Source organism: Tiliqua scincoides, chromosome 5 (assembly GCF_035046505.1).
Source record: "Tiliqua scincoides isolate rTilSci1 chromosome 5, rTilSci1.hap2, whole genome shotgun sequence".
Lineage (NCBI taxonomy): Eukaryota > Metazoa > Chordata > Lepidosauria > Squamata > Scincidae > Tiliqua > Tiliqua scincoides.
In genome coordinates, this window is record NC_089825.1 from 18884990 (window position 1) to 18908657 (window position 23668).

Genomic DNA, 23668 nt, shown 5'->3' on the forward strand with positions numbered 1-23668 from the left:
CAGTAGTGTCACATTTAGTGTTTGCTGTTTAGGGAGGGAAGGCAAATTACTGCAAAAAATGTGAAGGAGATGGTACATGTTCTTTAGGGTCCTCTGAATCATGGAATTTGGAAGGGCTGCTTTGAGGAGAAGGAGGGTGCCGTGGTGGTTGTTTGAAGGAGGCTGCCTGAAAAGTTTGTTCAGCTGCCTTCTTTTTCTCTTTGGTAAATTTCCCTGGGACAAGCACAGGTGTTAAAAGATCATGTTGTTGGTCTTGGTGCTGCATTCCATGTTCTGAAACACTGTCATGGCAGCTTTCAAGAGTTTAAAGGTCTCATTCAACAGCTTGGGTGCTGCCTTGTGAAAGACACAACTTCAGTTGGGCAGTCATCTTCAGCCTGCTTTTGCTCCTCAAGATAGATAACATCTTCATTGGTAAGTTCCTAAAAGTAGTGATCAAGGAGTTTATTGGGGGATTAAGGAGGATATTTCCCCTTGCCTCTCCCAAACCTCCTGATCAGCTTCCCCCCCCCCCCCACACAGCATGCAGCGCAGCCTTTTTTAGTATGGCTGCATGCTATGGTGGGGGAATGGATAGGACTGGGCTGAAAGTCAAGAATGGTTAGACTGAAGTCAGAGTTTCTTTTACAGATGGAAGTGCAGGTTCATTGAGGCCGAAACCAGACACTGAGTAGCAAATGTAGGATTGGTGTGCATGTTGGCAGAGAAGTAGTTTTGAACAGGTGGTCTCTGCACACAGCTTTACTCCTTCCTACCTATATCTTGTGCACGTGAATGTTAAGCAAGTCTTAGAATCCTGAGCTTAGGAAAAAGCAGCAGAGTTTTGAGTCACTTTAGAACTTGGAAGTGAAGAACACTTTAGTGTGAAGAACTCTTCACTCATGTTGTAGGTTATTAGGAATATTCTGGTCACCCAGTTAATGTAACCTATATGTCACAGAGTGTTTTTAAAAAATTATTTTTAAGTAGTCAACTCTTTTCATGTAGGAATTTTGGGCTCTTCAAGATGTGGCTAAACACAAATTCTTTGCCAACTGGGTTGCTATGTACCTCTTGAGATTAAAAAGGTAAATAAATACAGGTATGTTCATTTAAGGCAACTGCAGGTGCATGACTCACTGATGGGGTGGGGGAGAAAAAGAAGCTCACTGGACCCTCCCCCCCTAGAAATTTTGTAAGGGGCTGAACAATTCTGCAGATAGATTTAGGGTTTACCTTTATATTATTATTATTATTATTATTATTATTATTATTATTATTATTATTATTATTATTATTATTATATACCACTTTTCAACTAAAAGTTCACAAAGTGGTTTACAGAGAAAAATCAAATAACTAAATGGCTCCCTGTCCCAAAAGGGCTCACAATCTAAAAAGATGCAAAAGAATACCAGCAGACAGTCACTAGAACAGACACTGCTGGGGTGATTAAATACCAGTATTTAAGAAAAAGTAATCCAAGGATTTGTGTTTTGTCCTATATGGTTCACTGAGTATTTTTATTTAAAGACAGGACCTGCTCACATTTAGCATACCTCCTTGACTCCTTATCCAGTTGTACTCCTACTGAAGCTAGGAGTAGGAGTCATTCCTTTCATTTTCTCCTGGCCTTTGCAACAAAAATTTACTAACCAAATTAGGAGTCTCAAGTCATTCCTTTCATTTTCTCCTGGCCTTTGCAACAAAAATTTACTAACCAATTCTGTACAAACCAATGAGAGAAAAATAATTTATTCATAGAAAGCAAGTGTTTGCAAATGTGCTTAATCTGGAAAATGTTGAATTTCTGGAGGAATCTAGTGTAGAGTATAACTTAAGGGCTCATGTTTCTCCATACTGTTTTGTTTTTGAGGTTCTACTGAAAACATCCTTGGGACCACACCACACTTCCAACCAAGTCCATGCAAAAGGGTATATAGAAAAGACATACTTAGTGACAATTATAGAACATTCTCTACCCAGATTTACTAATCCAAACTCCCTCCCCCCCCCCCCAAAAGTATGCTTTTTTATATGCAAGTATGCATATATATGTGTGCAGGTGCTGGTGTTTTAATGGTATGAGGTACTCTGGTACTCTGTTCTAATGGTACAATTTCTTTACTTAAAAGATACATATATAGCCATCTCCTGTGGATAACGGAAACTATGGATAGTAGCGAACCTTATAAGAAGTGATTCACAAATTACCTCCCCACCCCTGTGCAGATGACGTATCTGTCTCTGCATCCCTCCTATCACTATCTCCTGTGTCTGGCTGTCTCTGTGGTGCCTGCAGATTCTAACAGGAAGCAGGAAGTGCTAATCGGAAGTGGGTTGGAGGGCTGAAAACAATGCAATACTTCAACTGGCTTCCTGTTAGTGTTTGCAGACAGCATAAAGTCAGCCAGTCACCAGAGTACAGGAGACAGCAACAGAAAGGCTGTCAGAAACAGATATCACAAATGACTGTGGGGAGGAAATTGGTGAACCAGGTATGTGAAATCACGGATATGGGACCCACAGATCTGGGGGGGGGGGCTGAGCTCTAGATGGCTTACATAGTAAAAGATAATAAAAACAATTATTACTCTCCCTGAGAATTTTGAATGGTGTATCTGAACCAGTAAGTACTGCAGATTCTTCTGTGTTCTCAAGATTTCTGATTATGAAGATTATAAAGTAGTGCATGGCCACTATGAACTCTGGATGGTATTTGTATATTTCTGGTGTCAGTTCACATGTAAGTTTGAATGCTTCACTAATATGTGTTTGAAAAAAAAAGCATTTGCAGTGCAGAACTATGATATAAAAGGAGCTTCCTAAATCTGTCTGTTTTATGTGTACTGTAGGAACACAGGTGATTCATATTCAGAGCGAAGCAGAAGAATGATCGGTGAGTCAAGAATTTTTCTCTTTTCAAAAATTTAAAAGCATGTCCTGTTTATACAGCTGATCTTTTTTTCCAATACAAATGTAATTGAGATTATGAGAGCAGTTTGGGCTTCCAAATATTTGGATGTACTAAACACTTGTGAGTTTCACACTTTGATGATGTATAGTACTTCCCCCTACACCTATGTAGAATAATGTCATATATGCTCTCCGTTGCAAGACCTGGTATTGATAGCACATCACATAAATTATAGATACGCTTTCTTAGTACCTACTGCTAAGAAGCACGTACCTTAAAATCAATAGTTCCTTCCACTTGGCTTTTTTGGGGTACAATGGACCAGTTTAAGAACTGCAGAACATTTAGCTACAGCAGTACAACAGCACAGAGCATAATTTTTCATCATATTGTTCTCACAGTTCTACTACCACTAGTTTCCTCTTGTGTACTAAACATTGGGACTCAAGAGTTATGAAAACCAAAGACCAGTCTAGTGCTACTGTGCAACCCTCCTTCTCCACAGCAGTGCTGCTAACGAACCCAGCAGGAAAGATACACAAACCATTTTGCCTGTGATGGCCTAATTGTGAGTTCAGCCCAGGTCACATTTTGGTTTCCATTTGCCTCTTAGTAACATGCAGCTGCTCGCACTGCAGTTGGGCACAGACCTTCAAAATGTAATGTTGCCCCCAGCAGTGTGCTTGTCAACAGTCCAAGCCTTGGGTGGTATGCTTCGATATGCAGTTTCCCAGAGACAAAATGCAATATGAATAGAAGGAAAAAACCTGGTGTAAATTGGCCCATGGAAAAGGGTGAAATTGGCGGTAGATCTTTTGCTTTGCATGTATGAGGTACAAACTGGCATACCTGGTTAAAGGATCTCAAGGAGTGGGACTGGGATAGGCCTTGCCTGAAACCTTGGGGAGCCCACAGGAAGACAAGGTACAGACTTCTGGTCTACATAGAACAGTGACATGATTTGCTGCTTGTGTCCTTAGATTGTCTACTAAGTCCCTAGAGCAGTGGTTCTCACACATTTAGCACCAGGACCCACTTTTTATCTGTCAGAATCTGTCAGGACCCACCAGAAGTAATGTCATGACTGGAAGTGATGTCATCAAGCAGGAAAATTTTTAACAATCCGAGGCTGCAGTTCTTCCCACACTTACCCAGGAGTAAGTCCCATTTACTATCATTGTTCAAATAATATACATAGCACCTTGTTAAAAGTACAGGTCTGTAATGTTTTCCCCAATGCAGTCACGTACCATGGTAGCATCAAGTCTAATATATTAAAAATAAAATATTGAAATGAATGGGGACCCACCTGAAATTGACTCCCGACCCACAGTTTGAGAAACACTGCCCTAGAGTAACTTCACTAATCATTTCCATGGGGCTGTATATAAGGTGGGGGGATTAAGCATGCTAGAGGCATGCTAGCAATGCCACTTCCTGCTATTTTCTATAGAAAAACAAGCAGTCGTAGTAAATTTGCTTTCTGTTGGCTGATACTTAGGACTGCTCTCAGTACTCATGGGTCTGAAAATTCTCAAGGTGCCTTGTAGTTGGAACATTATGGCCGACTCCTCCTTGCCCCTTCCCAGCAGCAACTAAAGGACTAGACAAGGAGGGAGGAAATTGACTTTTTGTTCCTGTGCAGGCAACGTCATGCTGAATGCCAGCGACTCTGACAATGGAATCTTGATGAATGACAGCTGGTAGACTTGTCCCTATTCATTTCCAGTCCTTTGAAATCTTGCATTGCTGTCTTATAGTTGTGGAAAGAAAGGATTTGAATTTCACTGCAGTAAATTTCTAATGCACTGCCTTGCTCATGCTTATATATGCAATTGGGTGTTTCCTTTTGATTGCAGGTATTAATCCTAGGTATGTGCTCAGAAATTGGATGGCAGAATCAGCTGTCCAAAAGGCTGAAAGAAATGATTTTTCTGAGGTAAAATGTTCTTATATGTACACATTTATGGCCTTCTTTAACTTCTTTTGCTTAAGATACTAAAGCATAAGATACATAAGCATAAGCGTACATTCATGGCAGACAGATCCAGCTACAGGCTGTGCAGAAACTGAGTTATGCAATGGTTTAAACATGTGCTATAGGATGCAGAAAGCACACACCAGATTTGCTTTGTAGTTAATCTCTCTCTCTGTTTTGCTTTTAGGTTCGCCTCTTGCAGCAGGTTTTGCAACATCCGTTTCAGATGCAAACGGTGGCAGAAAGGGCTGGTTATGCACAACGGCCTCCTGCTTGGGCTAAAGAGATTAAAGTGAGCTGTTCATCTTGACAAAAAGAACCTGTAAGCAAGACAAAATAGAGAGACCGGTCTTTCTAATAAAAACCAAAGCATCAACAAAGGTCTTTGCTCAGTTGTACAAAAGGTATATTGTGTGTGTCATTCAGTGTCTCCACTCCCCCCTTCCTCTTTCAAGACCATTCTGTTCTGGCTGCGTCTATATTTACTGAAAACCCAGTGGTCTCCCTCTCAGTGTTGAACAGCTTCTACTGAAGCAGAGTTTAGCACTTCCTTACTGCTCCATTCCACCTTTTGAATGTCCTAAGAACCAGTCTTATTTTGCCCTTACTGCCCCACGATCATAAGAACTACTGTCAACTCTGTTCATCATTCAACGAATGGGCTTGTTCTATAAAAAGCACCCTAGATTTAGGGTCCATCAGATAATTAAAACTAGAAACCAGGATTGAAACACACTATAAAAGAATTTCAACCAGCCATGTTTTAAGGAGTACTTTCATGCAGAAGGTCACAAGCTCACAGTCTGAAGTGGAAAGTATGTGATGATATGAGCAAATCAGTCACAGCCATGCCTATGGTATACAGCACAGGTGTGCTTACATCAAGGACCACTTTGACTTATTTATTATACCCTTTAGTGCAAAACTCATTCCTGGTGTCGTTTCCTTGTGATTAACAGCACAGTCCTACATATATCTACTCAGAAGTAAACTCTGTTGAATTTCATGGGACTTGCTCCCAGATTTGTTCAGGACTGCAGCCTAAATTTCTGATTGGCAAACTAGTTTGCAGGAGAGCCATTATATGAAGTTGGAAAGTCAAGTGACAAGGGTCTGATTTAACCCTTGTGCCGCCAGTTGCTGGTACCCATCTTAAACAAGCCCAATGTAATTGCAAATAGCTTTAGTAACCTGATTACCATAATCTCACATATAAAAGTTTGAGAAATCAAATAAAAAAGTTCCAAGAGACAAATGTCTACTTTTCCAAAGGCTTCAAAGGTTTGAGGGCTACAAGCTTAAATATAACTGTAGTGTTTGCTGATTAACTGACACTCTGATGACACAGAAGAGGATTTATTGAGGAGTTGGCAGTGAATACTGTCAGAAGGAACAGTGGAGGACTAAGATGAATCATAAATGACAAAAAAGTGTAGGAAGGGATAAATTACATTAAAATATTCAGAGAATCACAAGGTCTAAAATGTTTAGGTGTCACATAAGATAAACCTAGTAGACTAAGTAGGAGGAAGAACCCAAAATTGTATCTCCAGTTGGTTTAGTCTAACATTAAAACACATAAATAATATGTAACTTGGGAGATTATCACTGAAAATATTCATTCTGGGTGGGAGGTCCTAGCTTCAAAACCACTAAAGAAAAATACATGTGGATGGGACAAGACATGTGCATAATAAAATTTCAGGTAGCATCTTCCACTTTTTACCAAGTTTTCAAGAATAACTTTCAGCACAATTTGTTTTGCACAGAAAAAATAATTCAGTGGTGGGGAGCTTTTGAGGGCAAAGAGGATGAAATGAGCCTATCTTTTTCATCATCAGTTGCTGTATGGAAGAAAACTGGTGATGTGGAGGCAGATTTGGGGGGGGGATGGCAACCGCGTAGGATGAACTGCAGGGTATATTTTAAAAATTCCACCAAATGGTTTCCCCGTTTTTCTCCATCTGCATATGCGGTTACAAAAATGGAAAGTTGTATTTTAAGCTCTACAAGATACTTTTTCTATAAATAGGGGACTCAAAAAACAAAAGGTCACAACTAATTCTTTTATGATTTCCAGTCATTACACAAAAGGAATTTCAGAATTATCAAGGCAGCTCTCACTTCAGATGTTGAGAGTACCACTTCAGAACTCTGCCTCTTATTTCGGTAGAGTGCTTTAGCCTATGCCGGTTCTCACAACTGGCAAGACCTTCAGCAGGGCAAGAATAGGCTGTGCAGTCTACTCATGCAATGGCCCAGGGGAAATCTGATGTTGCACTTCCTTCCTGGCAATAAATTAGTGAACCTTTGTCAGGTGATGTTTTGAATATTTTGTTGCAACAGGAAGAGCTACACTTCTGGAGTCTGCCTTTCCCCAAGATAATTCCCATGCTTCTAGCTGGGCTCTACAGCATTAGACCAGGAGCATGGGAAGCCACCGTTTCAATAAGTCCCTGGTAAAGGGAACACACATCAGGATAAGTGCCTCTTTGTACATGCTTGTCCCCACTAGGAAAAGCTCTGGCTGATCTTTCCAAGCTATCCTCTCTGTAATCTCTCAACAACCACAAGCCACCCCAATATTTAAACTGTTTCATTATGTGTCACCTCTTTTCTTTTGTAAAGCTCTCATTAGATCGGACATGAAGTCTTCTCCCCCTGCTTGCTGGGCACTTTCTTCTTGCCTTTTAGGGGGTAGTGGTGGTTTTTTCTTGATCGGTGGAAGTGGACCGGGGGCAGAGAATGAGGGGGGTGGCGGTAGTGGTAGTTCTGGGGTGCCACCACCAGCAGCAAAGGAAGGTGGTGGGGGAGGAATAAAATCAGGAGGTGCTTCACACAAGTCGGGTGGTGGCGGTGGTGGCAGAGGCAGGTCCTCTGATTCAGGGGGTGGGAGTGTCACTGGAGGAGGTGGTGGAAATTCTGTTGAATCCATTAGGGAAGGCATCCTTTCTCTCTCATTACCGCCAGGTGGTTGGAATGACATAGTAATAGCAGAAGATCGTCTTTGAGGCGGTGGTGGTGGGCATAACCCACCAGATTTATGATGCTTTCTCAGCTGTGGTGTGGTAGGTAATGGTGGTCGACTGGCATCAATAGTGCTCTCTGGTTTCTTAACCTTTTAACAGAGAAAACATTTCACAATGAAATATTGTTATGAAATTTGTAGACACAGCATGAATTACGACCCAATAGAATGGCTTAACATCTAGAGCTGCTTGCTTTAGATTAAGACATTTCTGCCCAACATTGCATATACGCAACAGGGATCAAATGTGTACACCTGTGGGCTGGGCAAAATGGGTTAAGATGGGGTTCTTGTTCTGAAGAATAACTCTGGATGCTATTCAGTATTGAAAGGAAAAATGCATAACTAGGAGAGTCCTGCTGGTGACACCATCTGCCACGCAACAGAGAAACCATCAAAATATAAGCTTCCAAAATCTATTAGTAGCAATTAAGACAAAACCAAACATTTAAAAGCTTGCACTCATGATCTCACTCCTATGCTTTAATATTTTATGTTAGTTTTGTCCTATAATTAATGCTCAAAATTTACATTAGTACCATTTCCTGGTTGATGTTTGACAAAGAAGAAACTAGGCACAGGAGCTTTCTGAGATTTGTTAGTTTCGACCACATTTCCCATGCTGGACATGAAATTTTAAAGACTCTTCTAGCTTAAGCCTAGGCATGTTACTCAGAAGTAAGCTGTAGTGAATTTAATGGGACTTGCTCTCAAGTGCTCTCAAGTGCATGGCCTTGCAGCTTTAGCAATTTAAGGGGAATCCCAGACCACTACTGAGAATAGCTAATTTTAAATTTGTTTTTCAGGGATATTAAAACATGATAATTTCATTTCCCCCGCCCCCCCCACCCGCTTTCCTGCCTTTATAGCACATTACTGTTCTTTAACAGGATTTGTTAGCATTTGTTCTGAAGGAGACAATATCCCTAAAGAATTTCCTGATCACATCAGACCTCACGTCACTTGTAAAGTGTATGCTTTTTCCAAAAAAGATACTAATGTTGTAATTTTAAAAGGAGTTGGCTATAAAGGGGAGAGTATAGTATAATGAGTATAGGTAGGATATAATGCAGAAGAGATTTACAAATAGATATTGGCTAAGAAAATAGAGGCATGGATGGCAGTCACATACTGTAATCAATTACCATGTTTCCCCGCAAATAAGACACTGTCTTATATTTTTTTTGGCTCAAAGGAAAGCACTAGGTCTTATTTTCAGGGTAGGTCTTATTTTTTTCAGAAGTCAGTCCCTTTATAGTTAATGGGACTTACTCCCTAGAAGGTGTGGAGTGGGTGTCCCCTCAACGCCCAGGAGGATGCGTGCCTGCCTGTCTACTCAGAAGTCAGTCCCTTTATAGTTAATGGGACTTACTCCCTGGAAAGTGTGGAGAGCCTCAGGGCCCATAGGCAGGGTTGCCTCGCTTGCTGCTTCCCACCTCAACTCCTCCTCAACGTCCTCTGCCCAAGGTAGCACAGCAGGCGCTTTCTAGGTGGTGCGCACGGGAGTGCAGCGTTCCTGGTCACGTTGTCCACTTGCCCCCGCCCGAGGACCCCTTCCCCGTCCCGGCCCTGATCACAACTAGGTCTTATTTTCGGGGTAGGTCTTATATTTCAGCAATTCTCAAAAAACACTAGGTCTTATTTTCGGAGTAGGTCATTTTCGGGGAAATGGTATTTTTGGATTAGTGACTTTTCTTTTTGACATTTTATATTTATTATTACAGCTGCATTTGCACACTAGTCCCGAGCTGGAGGGGAGTGTTCCCAAGCCAGACTCAAACCATTTGGAGGAAAGGCTTTAGTCTGAGAATTTTACTTATAAATTGAGGATTACAAATGGGAAATTTATCTGCTTGGAGCTAGAAAACTTTATCCCATGAAAAGCTAGCCAGATACTTACATAAGCACCTGCACTGTCCAGTAGAATTTAACTGTAATGACCAGTACTTAAGCTCAGATTTCATGTTCACTTGTGAGTCACAGCCCAATCCTAACGGGCAACCCAATCTTGAGCTGCCCGGGGAGCCGCAGCACAGTGGCACTGCGAGGGCTGCCGCCGAATCCAGCGCCTCTCGCACTACTGCGGGAGGCACCTCGGTCCCCTTCCCCCGGGTAAGGGAGGCAGCCCCGCAATGGGGCTACTCTCTTTAGTGGTGACCAAAAGGTCGCCGCTAAAGTAACGGCACTCATGTAAGGCACACAGCCTTCACGAGCGCCTAGGATCCGCCTCCTGCCCGCCCCCAGGCACGCCTCTGGTAGCCCCCTTCCCTGTGTCACGCCGGCCTCCCTGCCCCCTCCCTGCATCACGCTGGCCTCCTCCTCTCCAGAATGCCCCCATACCCGCTCCCATTTCCCGTTCTGCAGCCCGGCGGTCGCAGGCACCGCCAAGCCACGGAACACTGGCACCTGCCAGTTTGCAACTGTGATCCACACCGTGGAGGTGCAGCACGGACCACAGGATTGGGTCCTCACTGTATCCTAGAAAAAATTGAACTCCCAGGATATATTGAGACTAGTGCACAGGAGTGACAAGTCAAAGTCCTGCTGTGGTAATTATAGTGTAATAAGACATCTGTCTCTTTGGTGAGTTTAGACCAGTCCTGGAAAAAAAAATAGTGGAGGCTTTGCCCACGCTTCACTCAATGCCACTTCCCTGCTCCTTGGCTTCCATTAAAGAGCACTGCAAGAACAAAACGAAGCCCTATGCTACAACTCCCGGTTGGGCAATCCATTTTCATTATCTGTTTCTCCCCTTAATACTAGAAGAAAGCTGTCCAGCATATTGCTGCATTTCTCTCATGATGAACCTAGTGCAGTGCTCAAATAGAGGGAGTGTAGCTACTGAGCTGTTTGTCAAAGACTTCTGTGACTTCGCTCCCACCAAGTAGAAAATTGCAGGGCTCATTGAAATGCTTTGCTGAACTCGTCCCATAGCCTGCATTCTTCTCTCTCCACCTTGTGAACTATGGCAGAACCAATAGAACCAATAAGTGCACTACAGATGAACTAACATCTTCCGTCTGCACTCTTTTTTAGAAGTTGATGTTTGGAAATGAGCCTTGCCTGAATTTTGCAAAGGCCAGGAACAAGCTGGTCCTCTACATTCTTTCTTTTGTACTAGCCATAACCACGTTTTCCCCCCCTCTATATTCTTTTCTAACAAAAGATGACTGGAGCTTATTAACCTCTAGCCACACAGTATACACAGACAGAGTGGAGATATGAAACATTAGATCTCTTCCACAGCATCTTTCACAAAAGTTAAAGGAAAATTACATCTAAGCTAGCAGTTCATTAGATGCATGTTCGCTCTGGCAGGGTATTAGGGTGAGTTTGTCTTTGCCATGTGTTTGCTAGGCCAGATTCTTAAGACGAAAAGAGTCCAGTTGGCAAGGCAATAAATGTGCTCTTCTTTCATTTGACGGTAGCAGCTGGTAGCCATTAAAAGGTTACCATGCATTCATACTTCCAAGTGATTCCTAAGCATTTCTTGCTTTTGTATGTATTCATCTGTGGAACTGTTTCTGTGACGATTAAATGCTCAAGTCCCACTCTGTTTATATTGAGCAGGTATGCAGAAACGGCATAAAACCTGAAGGGAAATGTACACATTCCTTCATTGCAAGGAGATGGAATAGAATCACCTGTGCTGTCTCTTCAAACATCACACATTGCTCAGTAATGTTCATAAGTATCAAGGGATGCAGGGCATAAACCACAGGTCTGGGCCCTCTCCTGGAACTGTGTGCACATGGGTCTCACAACTCTCTTCAGGCACAACACGAAACAGGGACACCAAATACCATGAGATTTATAGCACTGCCTGACCTAGCAAGGCAATTCTCATATATACTTATATTAACTTTGATTTTTACCTGTGGTATCTCAGCAGCTTTCCCAGTCTCTGAAGAGTCTATTGTGGTATGGGTTATGGTTTGAGGAACCTGTCCGTTGGCTTGAGTACTACCTAGGATATGCAATAAACACAAATAGGCTTGTTTATGGTTTGTACAAGAAAACCGAATTTAAGTGAAAAGAAACCAATTCTCATTTATCAGATCACTACATCACAGATCTTTTTAGTGTGCTAGAGTGCCCTTTCACAAGTTTTATGTGCTGTTTATATGTCTGCAAGGAGCTGTCAACAATATGACTCCTGGCCAACTGAACAAGGGAAAGCAGACCAGAAGAAAGTCTTGGGGTTTTAGCTAGAACAAGAAACTGGCCAGGGATTGTATGAATTCTCCAGTTTACTCTGGGTTACCCAGAAATTGTTGCTTTCAGAGAATTGCTTATGGTGCTTTGACATCTAGTTTGGTTTATGTTGAACTGAAGTAGAAACTGGGAAGTGCAAACATGTGGCTAGTCTATATATACATTACAGTGCAGAAAACATGTCACAAGACTCTCTCTCTCTCTATAGCACATTTTAGAGGTGATGTAAATCAGTACCTTTTGAGGATGTTCCCAGAGTAGCCGTGGACTCGGTATTTCCTAGCTTTGCCAATCGAGAGGCCAAGCCAGCCTTCTGCACTGCACGATTGTAGTTATCATACAACATCTTGCCATACTGTAAACACATACCAGCATTTTAGACTTCATCCTGTAAATGACCATCAGTATCCTAGAAAATGCTTCCAACTGAAGGAAAACATTTTTTCCTACTTTTTGATAGTTACCTACAGAGAATCGTATCCAGCATATCAAAGCTGCCCTAGAGCATCTCTTATAGTCTCTGCAGAGCTAGGGAGCTGTAAACCCACAGTAGTAGGGATTTAGTTAAACCCACGTTAGCACAGGGACATGGGTGTGCATCTGATACACATTTAGACAGTGACTTTTCTCTTTGCAGTTGCAGCCCAGTCTGATAAATGGAAGTCTAATGGAAAAAACTTGAATCCATCAGTTCAAAATCAGTTTAAAACCAAGTGCTTTGAATGAACCCTTCCTGTAGATCGTATCAATGTGTATTTGACATAACAGAAAATTAAGTCTGGTTTCCCAGAATGCAACAAGGCAGTGACTGACAGAACTAGGGCACATTCTGTAGCAGTCTTATTTTCTCATTATGGGGACAGGGGAAGAGAGCTAAGCAGAGGAGAAAGAGGGCCACACCTTCAACAAAGAATAATATGAGATCAAACCATTTCAGCCATCTTCACACTGCCTAAGAGAAGGGCATTAGCTCTTCCATGAATAGTAACCTAAACCAGAATGCCGCTTTTTTGCATATGTAACGCTTGACAAGTATCATTTAAGAAGAACTAGGATTTGAAATGTGGTAGCCATCAGGTTGGCAGATGCCTCTTGTGTACCTACTTGTTTTATTTTTTTCTTATGTCCAGAGTGACCCCACACATTCAATGCAGCTCAAAAGCTGTAGTGCCTTCCAAAGCAGGCTGGGGTGGGTTACTGTAGCTCACTGTATAGTATAGCTCAGTACAATATAGGAATGGTTAGAAGAACCCCAAATCTGCCTGAAGCATAGAGGTGTGTGTACAAAAATCTACACTGAAGTCAGAACCAGCTGCACTTGTCAGAAAAGGAACGCGGCAGCAAGAAAAAGCACAGCCAATTGGGAAGGGAGATAATTTGTCTCAGGCCTTAGGACCTTTGTACTAACATCGAGAATGGGTGGAAGGCTTTGGGCAGCCCCAAAGATCAGAATGTGGGGAATTCCTACAGCAACTGTTGATAAATCGCTCTTTGGGTTGCAATTCCAGTGCAAGTTCTATGGTGCATCTACAGAAGCAGCACTAGGACTGTGTTTGTGGGTATTGCTGGCCATTGCAGTCCATTTCAGCACAACTGCTCCTTGGATTTCATCATGCTGTTTTCATGTCATCATCAAAACACACAGCTCCTCCTTCTCACCTTTGCAATTCTTATACCAGTTACCCACTGATGGAGAGCCTGCCGGTCATCACAGCACAAGTATTTGATATATTGTGATTCCTTTTGAATCTGGGGGTGCTGAGAAATAAGAACATCAAAATTAGGTAGAAAGAAGTGATAGATTGGCTAATTAAGACATGCACCTGTGAACAAATCACAAAATGCTGCACATTAGAATACGATGGATTATGAACGTTTTGCTGCAGGTTTCAAAATTCATATATGAGGACAGCAGTTTGGTTTGGAACAGCTACAATGTGACTTTCAGTTTAGTAAATCTGAGACATGTCATGAGTGAACTTAACACGTATTGCTTAATTGTGGGGAGGGGGAAGATACCTATGGTGGCTTTACATCAAGCAGTTGTCCAAACTGGAAATTCAATGTACCGTATCTGTAGTTTGCAAACAAGAACACATTTTTGAGAAGCACAAACCCTTTGCCAAAAGATCTCTAGTTCATAGCACAATTCTATTTGAATGTTCTGAGAAGTAAGTACCATTGTGTTCCATGGGCTTATGCCCAGGAAAGTGTGTACAGGATTGCAGTCCAAGTCTTCCAATCTCTTTTTACTAAGATCTGGGCCAGTTAACATTCAAATATACTGAATGGCACTTTATTTATTTGGAATTTCTTCTACCTGTTCTTTATGAAAGTTGCAAGTCAGTCTTCATTACTGCTCAACAAAAGCATATCCTTTCTGCGCAAATTTTACTTGATGATTTCTCTAGAAGTTATGTCTAACCCACTCAGTTTGGCTTCATAGATAAGGAAATCACAGAGTATGATCCAGCCAAAGTTAAGCACTCTTAAGGCTACAATCCTATACACACTTACCTGGAAATAAGTCCCACTGAACAGTGAGATTTACTTCTGAGTAAACATGCACAGATTGCACTGTAAGGCCCTTTTATTTCAATCTGATAATAAAAACACAAGTTTAAATTTTAATAAATTGGATTTAAAAGTGCTTAACTACAGCTTGATGGTGTCCATGGTACTTGGTCTACCACATTCTTTAATCTGTGTGGCAATAACATTATCTCCAGATAAAGACTTGGTGGTTTTTCTCCAGTGTACTTATATAGAGTACTACATACAAGTTACATATGCATGTGGAAGAATATAAACTGAAATACCTTTCAGGCATGTACGATAGTAAGAATTGTTCAGTGGAGAGAAACAACTGAAATTTGTAAGGTATGTGATCATGTGAATAAGGGGTGAAGCCACAGGATAGCTACCACAAATGAAGCATGGTGTAAAAATTTAACAAATTTTTAACAAAGATTTTTAACAAAATTTTTAACAAAAATTTAACAAATTTGAAATTGCTTAACCAAGTATTCTATCACTGCGTAGAAGTCATTGACTGGTATTTCTTATTACTTTTAATTAATTGAAATGTTAGCTAGTTAAATGGGAATGCCAAATACTACTTCTTACCCGTGGGCTAGAACAGCCATTTTCAACCACTGTGCCGTGGCACACTGGTGTGCCGCGAACGGTATGCAGGTGTGCTGTGGGAATTTGAGGGAGGATCATTTATCAGTAGGGCCACTAGGGGATGTGAGCCCCCACCAACAGCATGGTATGCCTTGTCAATTATCAAAAAACTGATGGTGTGCCTTGACAATTTTAGTACCTTGTCAGTGTGCCGTGAGATGAAAAAGGTTGAAAATCACTGGGCTAGAGAGAAACACAACACAGTCCTGGAACGAGCTGGAATCCCTAGCATGTATGCACTGCTGAAACAGAGATGCCTGCGTTGGCTCGGTCATGTCGTGAGAATGGATGATGGCCGGATCCCAAAGGATCTCCCCTATGGAGAACTTGTGCAAGGAAAGCGCGCTACAGGTAGAGCACAGCTGCAATACAAGGACATCTGCAAGAGGGATCTGAAGGCCTTAGGAGTGGACCTCAACAGGTGGGAAACCCTGGCCTCTGAGCGGCCCGCTTGGAGGCAGGCTGTGCAGCATGGCCTTTCCCAGTTTGAAGAGACACTTGGCCAGCAGACTGAGGCAAATAGGCAAAGAAGGAAGGCCCATAGCCAGGGAGACAGACCGGGGACAGACTGCAATTGCTCCCAGTGTGGAAGGGATTGTCACTCCTGAATTGGCCTTTTCAGCCACGCTGTTCCAGAACCACCATTCAGTGCGCGATATCATAGTCTTTCGAGACTGAAGGTTGCCAACTAGAGAGAAACACTTTCAAAAATGCACCCATTCTTACATGTAATAATCAGTTACATCCAGCAGATGGCATCAGATACTTTTCCATTTCTTTAGGATATCTTTTAACCGAAACACAGATTTCATCTACCCTTGCAGATCTTCCTTATCTTCCAAATAACTGTCTTCACAACAGATTTTCTAAAGGGACTTCCTTCAGAAAGCAATACACAGATTTGAGAGTGTGCTTAATTCAATGATATAGTCTTAGTTTAACACAGAAGCCTTTCCGTATAAGGGGGTATGAAACAGTTCTAAGGAATCTATCAGGGTTAGTGCCCAGAAGTCAGGGGTGCCTTATTCTAGTATATATTATGAGTCACCATCCTTTTGTGGTTTCTGAGGATGCGATAATTGTGCTCTCAAAACATACTGGACATTCAGGATTCTTCCAGATTATCAACTGTGATTATATCACTTTGATGTGTGTTATTTTCTAAATTCAGATACTCTGCTGGAACTTTTAATCCACTGGGTTTCAATTCTGTATGCACACATTCATCCCAAAACTACTAGGCTGTTTTGTGTCAGTCTGAGTGTATTTCCTGCCCCACCAATCCTGTTCACACTTTGCTTGTTGTGATGCACTGTATGTGGTTATCTATATTCTTGAAGTTTAATAAGACAATGTATTAACATCACCTCACCATGGCACATGGATAACCCACTGGCCCACATGCAACTTCTAATTCTCCAAGTGAAAAAGAGTGCACCAGCTTTCACAGTCATCCGTAATACCCCCAAATCCACAACAATATGCTTCAACAAAATAAAAGTAGCAATAATAGCTAGTGCATATCATGTTATGGGTGTGATTGGTCCTAAACAAAAATAAATAATTGCAATTGCAGTGTGGACTGCATGCCCTCACGGCTCACAGCACACACTAACAATAATTATGAAGGTAATTGGGGAAAACCAATAATCTAGGAGGAATTTCAGAAGACCACCCTTCTATAATCACCTGGAAAAGATATGCCATGTGGAAAACGGACTCTTATAAATGAACTCCCAGAAATTCAGCAAAGCAATTCGAAACCCAAAAGTCCCTAATCCAGTCCATGACATCTGCAGATAGAGTTGTGAAAATACCTCTGTCTGAGACCCCTGAGAACTGCTACGGCCAATCTGTGCTGCTGCAGTCATACGAATCCAGAGGAACCAATTGACTCTGCGAATAGCAGCTTCATATGTAAACTATGAACATCAACTAATTCAGTGATTTCCTAGACTGGCTTTGATATACAGGTTGTCCCTCATTATTCACTAGGGTTCCATTCCGAAACCTCCAGTGGATAAAAAAAAATCAGTGAATATCAAGTCAGCGGAAAAACAGCTGTCCACTTCCAAGTTTCTTGCTCCTCTATTGTCACCACAGAATGCATTTGCATAGACACAATACCGCATTCAGTCACTAGATGGAGTGAATACTGGAATCTAGTGGAATTAAATGAAAATTATTTAACAGCACGAAGGTGGGAAATTGGATTTTGGTGCTATAAAGGAGGAGGGGAGGGGCAGCCTGCCCCCTCCTCCACTGGGAGGAGGGGTTTCTTTTAGTGAAAGAAGCTGACGGAACTGCTGGCTTATTTCACCTTAAAAGAGAAACAGGTGGCGGGAGGGTGAGGCTGGTGGAGGCACTCTCAAAGGGTTGGCACTGGGGGAATTTGCCCCACTTGCCCACCTCTAGGTCCAACACAGACCAAAAGAGGATACACAGGTCCCACCTGTACTGTTCACCAGATCAACAGCTCTGGTAGTTTGCTGCATTTTATTATTTTCATGTTTTCAGTAGCCTTGCCTGAAACAATTACAGTACTACTACACAAGAGGGTTGTGTTTGTGTCTTCCTTGGAGAGTAAAGAATTCCATTTTAAAACAATTCTAGATTATTTCTGTTTAACTATAAGTAGGTTTATCATTTGTACAGATAGATTAGTGTGTTCTGGAGCATCTTTGAAAGCTCTACTTTGAGGCTCTACTGCAAGGCCACACCTGGAGTATTGTGTCCAATTCTGGTCGCCACATCTCAAAAAAGACATAGTGGAAATGGAAAAGGTGCAAAAGAGAGCGACTAAGATGACTACTGGGCTGGGGCACCTTTCTTATGAGGAAAGGCTACGGCGTTTGGGCCTCTTCAGCCTAGAAAAGAGACGCCTGAGGGGGGACATGATTGAGACATACAAAATTATGCATGGGAAGGACAAAGTGGATAGAGAGATGCTCTTTACACTTTCACATAACACCAGAACCAGGGGACATCCACTAAGTGTTGGGAGAGTTAGAACAGACAAAAGAAAATATTTCTTTACTCGGCGTGTCGTTGGCCTGTGGAACTCCTTGCCACAGGATGTGGTGATGGCGTCTGGCCTGGACGCCTTTAAAAGGGGATTGGACAAGTTTCTGGAGGAAAAATCCATTATGGGTTACAAGCCATGATGTGTATGTGCAACCTCCTGATTTTAGAAGTGGGCTATGTCAGAAGGCCAGATGCAACAGAGGGCACCAGGATGAGGTCTCCTGTTATCTGGTGCGCTTCCTGGGGCATTTGGTGGGCCGCTGTGAGATACAGGAAGCTGGACTAGATGGGCCTATGGCCTGATCCAGTGGGGCTGTTCTTATGTACTAATACCTCCTAACAGTTCCTTATTCTGCTGGAACCAGGGCTTTGTTTGGACTTGAGAATCCCAGATTTTAGCTCTGAAACCTAATTTGAATACCAGTTACCATTACAGGTACACACTGCCCTGCAGCAAGAATAAAGTTCCACTGACTTTGTAAGAGGTGAGAGCATTTACATTATTACTATGCAATACACTGCAGTTCGAACTGTTTCACTGTGTAATGTCATTTTCGTCAATAGAGATCATTCCCTCTTATCATCAATAGAGATTATTTCCTCTGATCAGACCAGTTTGCAAGAGGTGGCATGTTGGGACATAAGACAAATCCTGCATTTCAGCATTATGCTCCAGTTTACATAAACCTGCAAGTTCTATTCAGTAAATAGTTCATGTAAGCCAGCCCTTGAACGGCAAAGAACATGGCAACACCTTTCTTAAGAGTCCATCTGAAAGGCATCACTACAGTTTATGAGGAAAACCCAGCTGGAGGGGCCACAATGGCAGATGTACAAAGCCATGGAAATAGCACAATGATGATGCCATTGTGTCATTTTGTTCCCAGGGCACCAATTCTTTCACCCTAGATTAATTCCATACTATGCACCATTACTCTCAGGTTACTCAAGCAAAACCTGCACCAATAAGGCATAATTAAATTCTCTTGGTATTTGAGACACAACAGACTGACTAAGCGAGCCAATTTACATATAGATTACCTTGCTACTGTCAACTGTGAAGATTTCTTTTTTTTTAAATCTTGGGCTAAGATTCTACGTGAGTGAGTCTCCCAAAGAAATGTTATGTTCCAGAATGCCTATAACTTGGATTCAACACAGCAGTAGATGCTCCTGGAAAAGTATGCTTAGGATAAGATGCTAGCTGTTGCAGGATTTGGGTCTAAAGCAAGATTGCAAATACTGCACTGTACTAATCTATCTGGGCTGCATAAGAAACAAAGAGCTGGACACACACACTTGATAGCTTCATTAAAATCCATGGCGCTTTATCTCTCCCAGTTAGATATGCTTGGAATTGGGATGCAAAGCTGTACAGGAGAATCAGTCCTAAGAATTATTTCAAGCATTTATGATTGTGGTTAAGGCTGCAAACCTAACCACACTTTCCTGAGAGTAAGCCCCATTGAACAAAATTGAATTTCTGAGTAGACCTGGTTAGGATTGTGCCCTAAAAATAAAATGTTGAAAGCCTGCCTTTGGTGTGTGCCCTGAACTAGATTTATTTTGCACACACCCTGCACCAGAGATTTTGAAATTGATGGCATAAGAAGTAGGACCGAGACGGTGAAGAGAAGTGACTGGAGAACTGGAATATAATGGCAGCCTAAGGAATTTAGGCTGTCTGCAGGGACACTAAATGCACATCATGAATTGGACTGTCAGACAGGTAAGATGAAGCTCAAAAGTTTGCTTATAACATACAGCCCTGGTTCAAATGTCACACTCCCAGCCCAGCATGGTCAGTTGAAAAGGGGGCAAGCTAAGCAGTCAAGCATTAATCCTATCCTTGAGTGGCACAGCTAAAGAGGGGTGCAAAGCGCTAAGTTTTGCAGGGAGCCTCACAGCTACAGGGACAATTTTAAGAGGAAAAATAGTACAGGAAAAATGGATGATCTCTCCTTTTCCAATGCTGCAGTCCCTATCTGAATCAGTCCCCCTACCCCTGGGCTGCGAGTCACACTTTAAAATGGTAGAAATCCAAATAAGCTTTCCACATCTAATTGGGTCTCTCACCACTATTTCATGATCATTCCCACCCAGAAACAGAAGAAATGCCATTACTTAGTTAATAGCAAGACAAATTAAATGCAATTCCATTTCTAAGACAGTACAGTGTGTGAGATTCTATACATACCTTTAAGACAAAGCAGTGGTCTGTGGGTGCTTTATATTTCGCTTTGTACTGAATACCATAATAAACATTTACATTCTCAAACTGTATGAAGCAAGCCAAATCCCGAGATGTCTACAAAATTGAAAGCAAACATATGATTAAGTATTGCAATGAGGAATTAACCCAGGAGGGTAAACAGAAATCAATGTGAATTTGATAATGATTCCATTGCAAAATCTTCAGATGTGATGAAAGCAGAACGATTGCTAAACTTGAGGCTTTACGTGAAAAATGACAAGGACTCACCTGGGCAATTGTCTCATTTCTTTGCGTAGGTTAGAAACTCACATTAGAAGGTGCATTTTAATTTTTGGGACAACCTACTTGGCCCTTATTCTAATATCATGAACTTTCTTAAATAGATCTCAGTGCATTTAAGCACAATTAATCAAGCTTCTGTTTCCTTTGCAGGATGGCAGACATACTGCCAATGAAGCTAGATATTTTTGGTGGCTCCCAGTTTCAGAAGAAACGGATGCAGGGCTGGCAACACAGCAGAATGAGTGTCTGCTGTGTGAATACATGAATACACTTAAGTTAACATCTCTACAGCTTGCTGTTTCTCTGGGCAATGAGTATGCAGTGCACCAGAGCCTTCAAATCCTGGGATGTGGGGAATCCTGTCATAGCATCTACTACTGCTGGTACCTTTGTCTAAGCTCTTTCTCAGAGATTACACTTTTAATTATAGCACAATATATAGGACAGGGTCAGAAGGCTCCAATTCAGGGGACTAGACTGGTTATTAACACATCCAGTCTCCAATATGTCCTCTATCATAATTAAAAACAGGGTGAAAACTTAGCTTGCCTTCTTTCTACTGGTTTTGCTTTACAGAACTGGTTGATGGGTTCTGGTTGAAGATGCCAAAACCAGTGGCATAGCTAGAGGGGGTGCAAAGTGCTAATTTTACAGGGAGCCTCATCGCAGCTTGCAGTTGGCCCCACTCCCTCCCCTTTGGAGCAATTCCAGGGGGTGGGAGCAAAATGGAGGGGGAGGGGCCACTTTCATGCTATGGTGCAGCTTCCTGCAAAACTTAGCACTTTGCACCCCCTCTAGCTACGCTGCTGGCCAAAACATGGGAGGGCGGTGAATGTGAAAAATAAGGAACACACACAGATTGCAGCTAGTTCCAGAAAGGCTTTCAGGAAATGGGCCATTGAAAGGGCAATCCAGTCTTTCTCCTTCCAGGATTTAGGAAGGAGAAAGGGTGGAAGAAACCACAAACCTTGTTCTCATCACATTAAAAAAAAAAAAATCAATGTGGAGGTTTTTTTTAAGTAGCTTCCTAAAATTACTTTTTTCAGGTTTGTGTTCCAAGTTTATGTATCTATTTGTACATAAATGGAAACGTGATCTGTAATTCTACTCCAGGCTGCCTGAAAGGAGCAAATAGTCCTCTCACCTCAAACAGTCTTTTGTCTACTGCTGTGAAATAACCAGTGCTTGTTCTTAATGGGTTGCTATGGCAACAACGTTTATTCTAGTAATGCACCTATTTTCTGAGCTAAGGGTTCGTGAGTAAAATGCCTGACATATCCAGATATTCCATGTTAGTGGAAATGTGATCTCACCTTCCTGTGTTTCGACATGCTTTAAGCAAACCAATACGCATATTTCTAAGCCTGCAGATCTGAGTTGCCAGACAGGGGACACTATCCACATTTAGTTTAAAGCTGCAATTCTGTGCACACTTTCCTGGGAGTAAGCCCTATTGAGTATAATAGGGCATACATCTGAGTAAACATGAATAGGATTGGGCATCACTGGCTAGCAGTTTGAGGAGGGTAGCAGAAATAGGTGGGGGCTTCTATGCAGCCCTCTTCTGGACAACTCTACTCATAAGAGGTGGCCCCAAGTCCAATCAAATCAATGGATCTCATAAAGAAAATCTAATATAAGAAATAAAAATCAACTGATCCGACATAGACAATTATTACTAGACTGTTGTCGCGCATGGAAGGAAGTTCTTGTTTCCTAGGGACAGCTTCTGTGGCAGATGAAATATTATAAGGAATCACAATAACAGAACTATCATCTAGCATGTGATAAGTATACCACCCTAAGACAAAATATGGCTGCAGCCAGATCTTTAAATGCAAATGCGTAACGTAATGTGTGCCCGAGTAATGGCACAATCCTACGCTTCAGTAGCGCCACCAGCAGGAAGGTCTGCACTGTCCCACTGGTGCCATATCCCCAAAGAGCACCGAACTGAACAGCAGGGGGAAGTGCAGGGCAGTGTGGAAGCTGCGAAGGGCAGCAGCGCTGGGAAGTGTAGGGGTGGGGTGAGGGCAGGGAGGGGTGTTACATGGTGGGGGGACAGTGGAGACCGATCAGGGCCAGGAGGGGGCAGGATTGGTGGTGGCGGCTAACAAATCCTATTCCATTTCCTGGACCTGAAAGCCTGACATGGAGCAGTTCAAACTTGCACCAATTATTTAGCAGGCGCACATTTGAGTTGCCCCATTGAGCAGGCTGGAGCTTTACATACCTCAAGGAGATCTCCAGCTTGCTCCTTGCCAGCACTGGATAAAGTGTGGGCCAAGCAGCCCCACTGCACCAGTGCTGGTTAGGATTGGGCTGTAAATGATTTTGTTTTGTTTTCGACTAATAATAGGGTACAGGTTGAGACTAATAATTATTTGTGTGGGTTCCCTTCCAAGCACTCACATGGATAAAAAAAAATGCACTATAGCAAATCAATTTAAAAAAGAAAGTTTCTTTGCTCCAGTGATTGAAAAACAGCCTTGCTGACCTTTAGACTCTAAGATAGGAGTCATTAAGAAGACAATCCATCAGCACTTCACTCAGCCCCTCCCTTCACCAGTGCAAAATGATCATGTTTCTTTCACATGCTGGGGGAAGGGAGGGGTCCGAAGGAGAGAGAAGGATTGATGGATTGTTAGCCTGCTGCCCTCCCTCTCTCATTAAGGAGGCTGTTGTTAAAGGGCTGTTCAGTTTTTAAAACTGATTTTAAAGGGATACATTTTTCCCCTTCTCCAGGGATCAGCACATTCCTTCTCATTTGCAGCGGCCATTCGTGTTGAGTCAAATCTGTGTATAAAAAAATCCGTGTATAAAAAGGCTGGACCTGTATATGTA

At 42.2% G+C, this 23668-nt stretch overlaps 2 protein-coding genes across 5 annotated transcripts in view; one reads left to right on the forward strand and one right to left on the reverse strand.

Moving 5' to 3' along the window:
• Window positions 1-5249, forward strand: part of LOC136652130 (protein adenylyltransferase SelO-like) — a 61262-nt gene extending 56013 nt beyond the window's left edge. For 2 of the 4 annotated variants that reach the window (XM_066629029.1, XM_066629030.1), the window contains 4 exons: window positions 988-1067; window positions 2835-2878; window positions 4756-4835; window positions 5062-5249. In XM_066629029.1, the coding sequence (XP_066485126.1) occupies window positions 988-1067; window positions 2835-2878; window positions 4756-4835; window positions 5062-5184 (327 nt within the window). In that variant the 3' untranslated portion in view covers window positions 5185-5249. Of the gene's footprint in view, window positions 1-987; window positions 1082-1855; window positions 1933-2834; window positions 2879-4755; window positions 4836-5061 lie in introns of those variants that run through there. The other 2 variants (XR_010794559.1, XM_066629031.1) reach the window with 2 other exon arrangements.
• A 965-nt stretch (window positions 5250-6214) lies between these two features.
• Window positions 6215-23668, reverse strand: part of APBB1IP (amyloid beta precursor protein binding family B member 1 interacting protein) — a 58774-nt gene continuing 41320 nt past the window's right edge. Inside the window, exons 10-14 of the mRNA XM_066629028.1 lie at window positions 20525-20635; window positions 13777-13875; window positions 12355-12472; window positions 11778-11869; window positions 6215-7992 (exon numbers count right to left, since the gene is read on the reverse strand). Of these exons, the coding sequence (XP_066485125.1) occupies window positions 7474-7992; window positions 11778-11869; window positions 12355-12472; window positions 13777-13875; window positions 20525-20635 (939 nt within the window). The 3' untranslated portion in view covers window positions 6215-7473. The remainder of the gene's footprint in view (window positions 7993-11777; window positions 11870-12354; window positions 12473-13776; window positions 13876-20524; window positions 20636-23668) is intronic.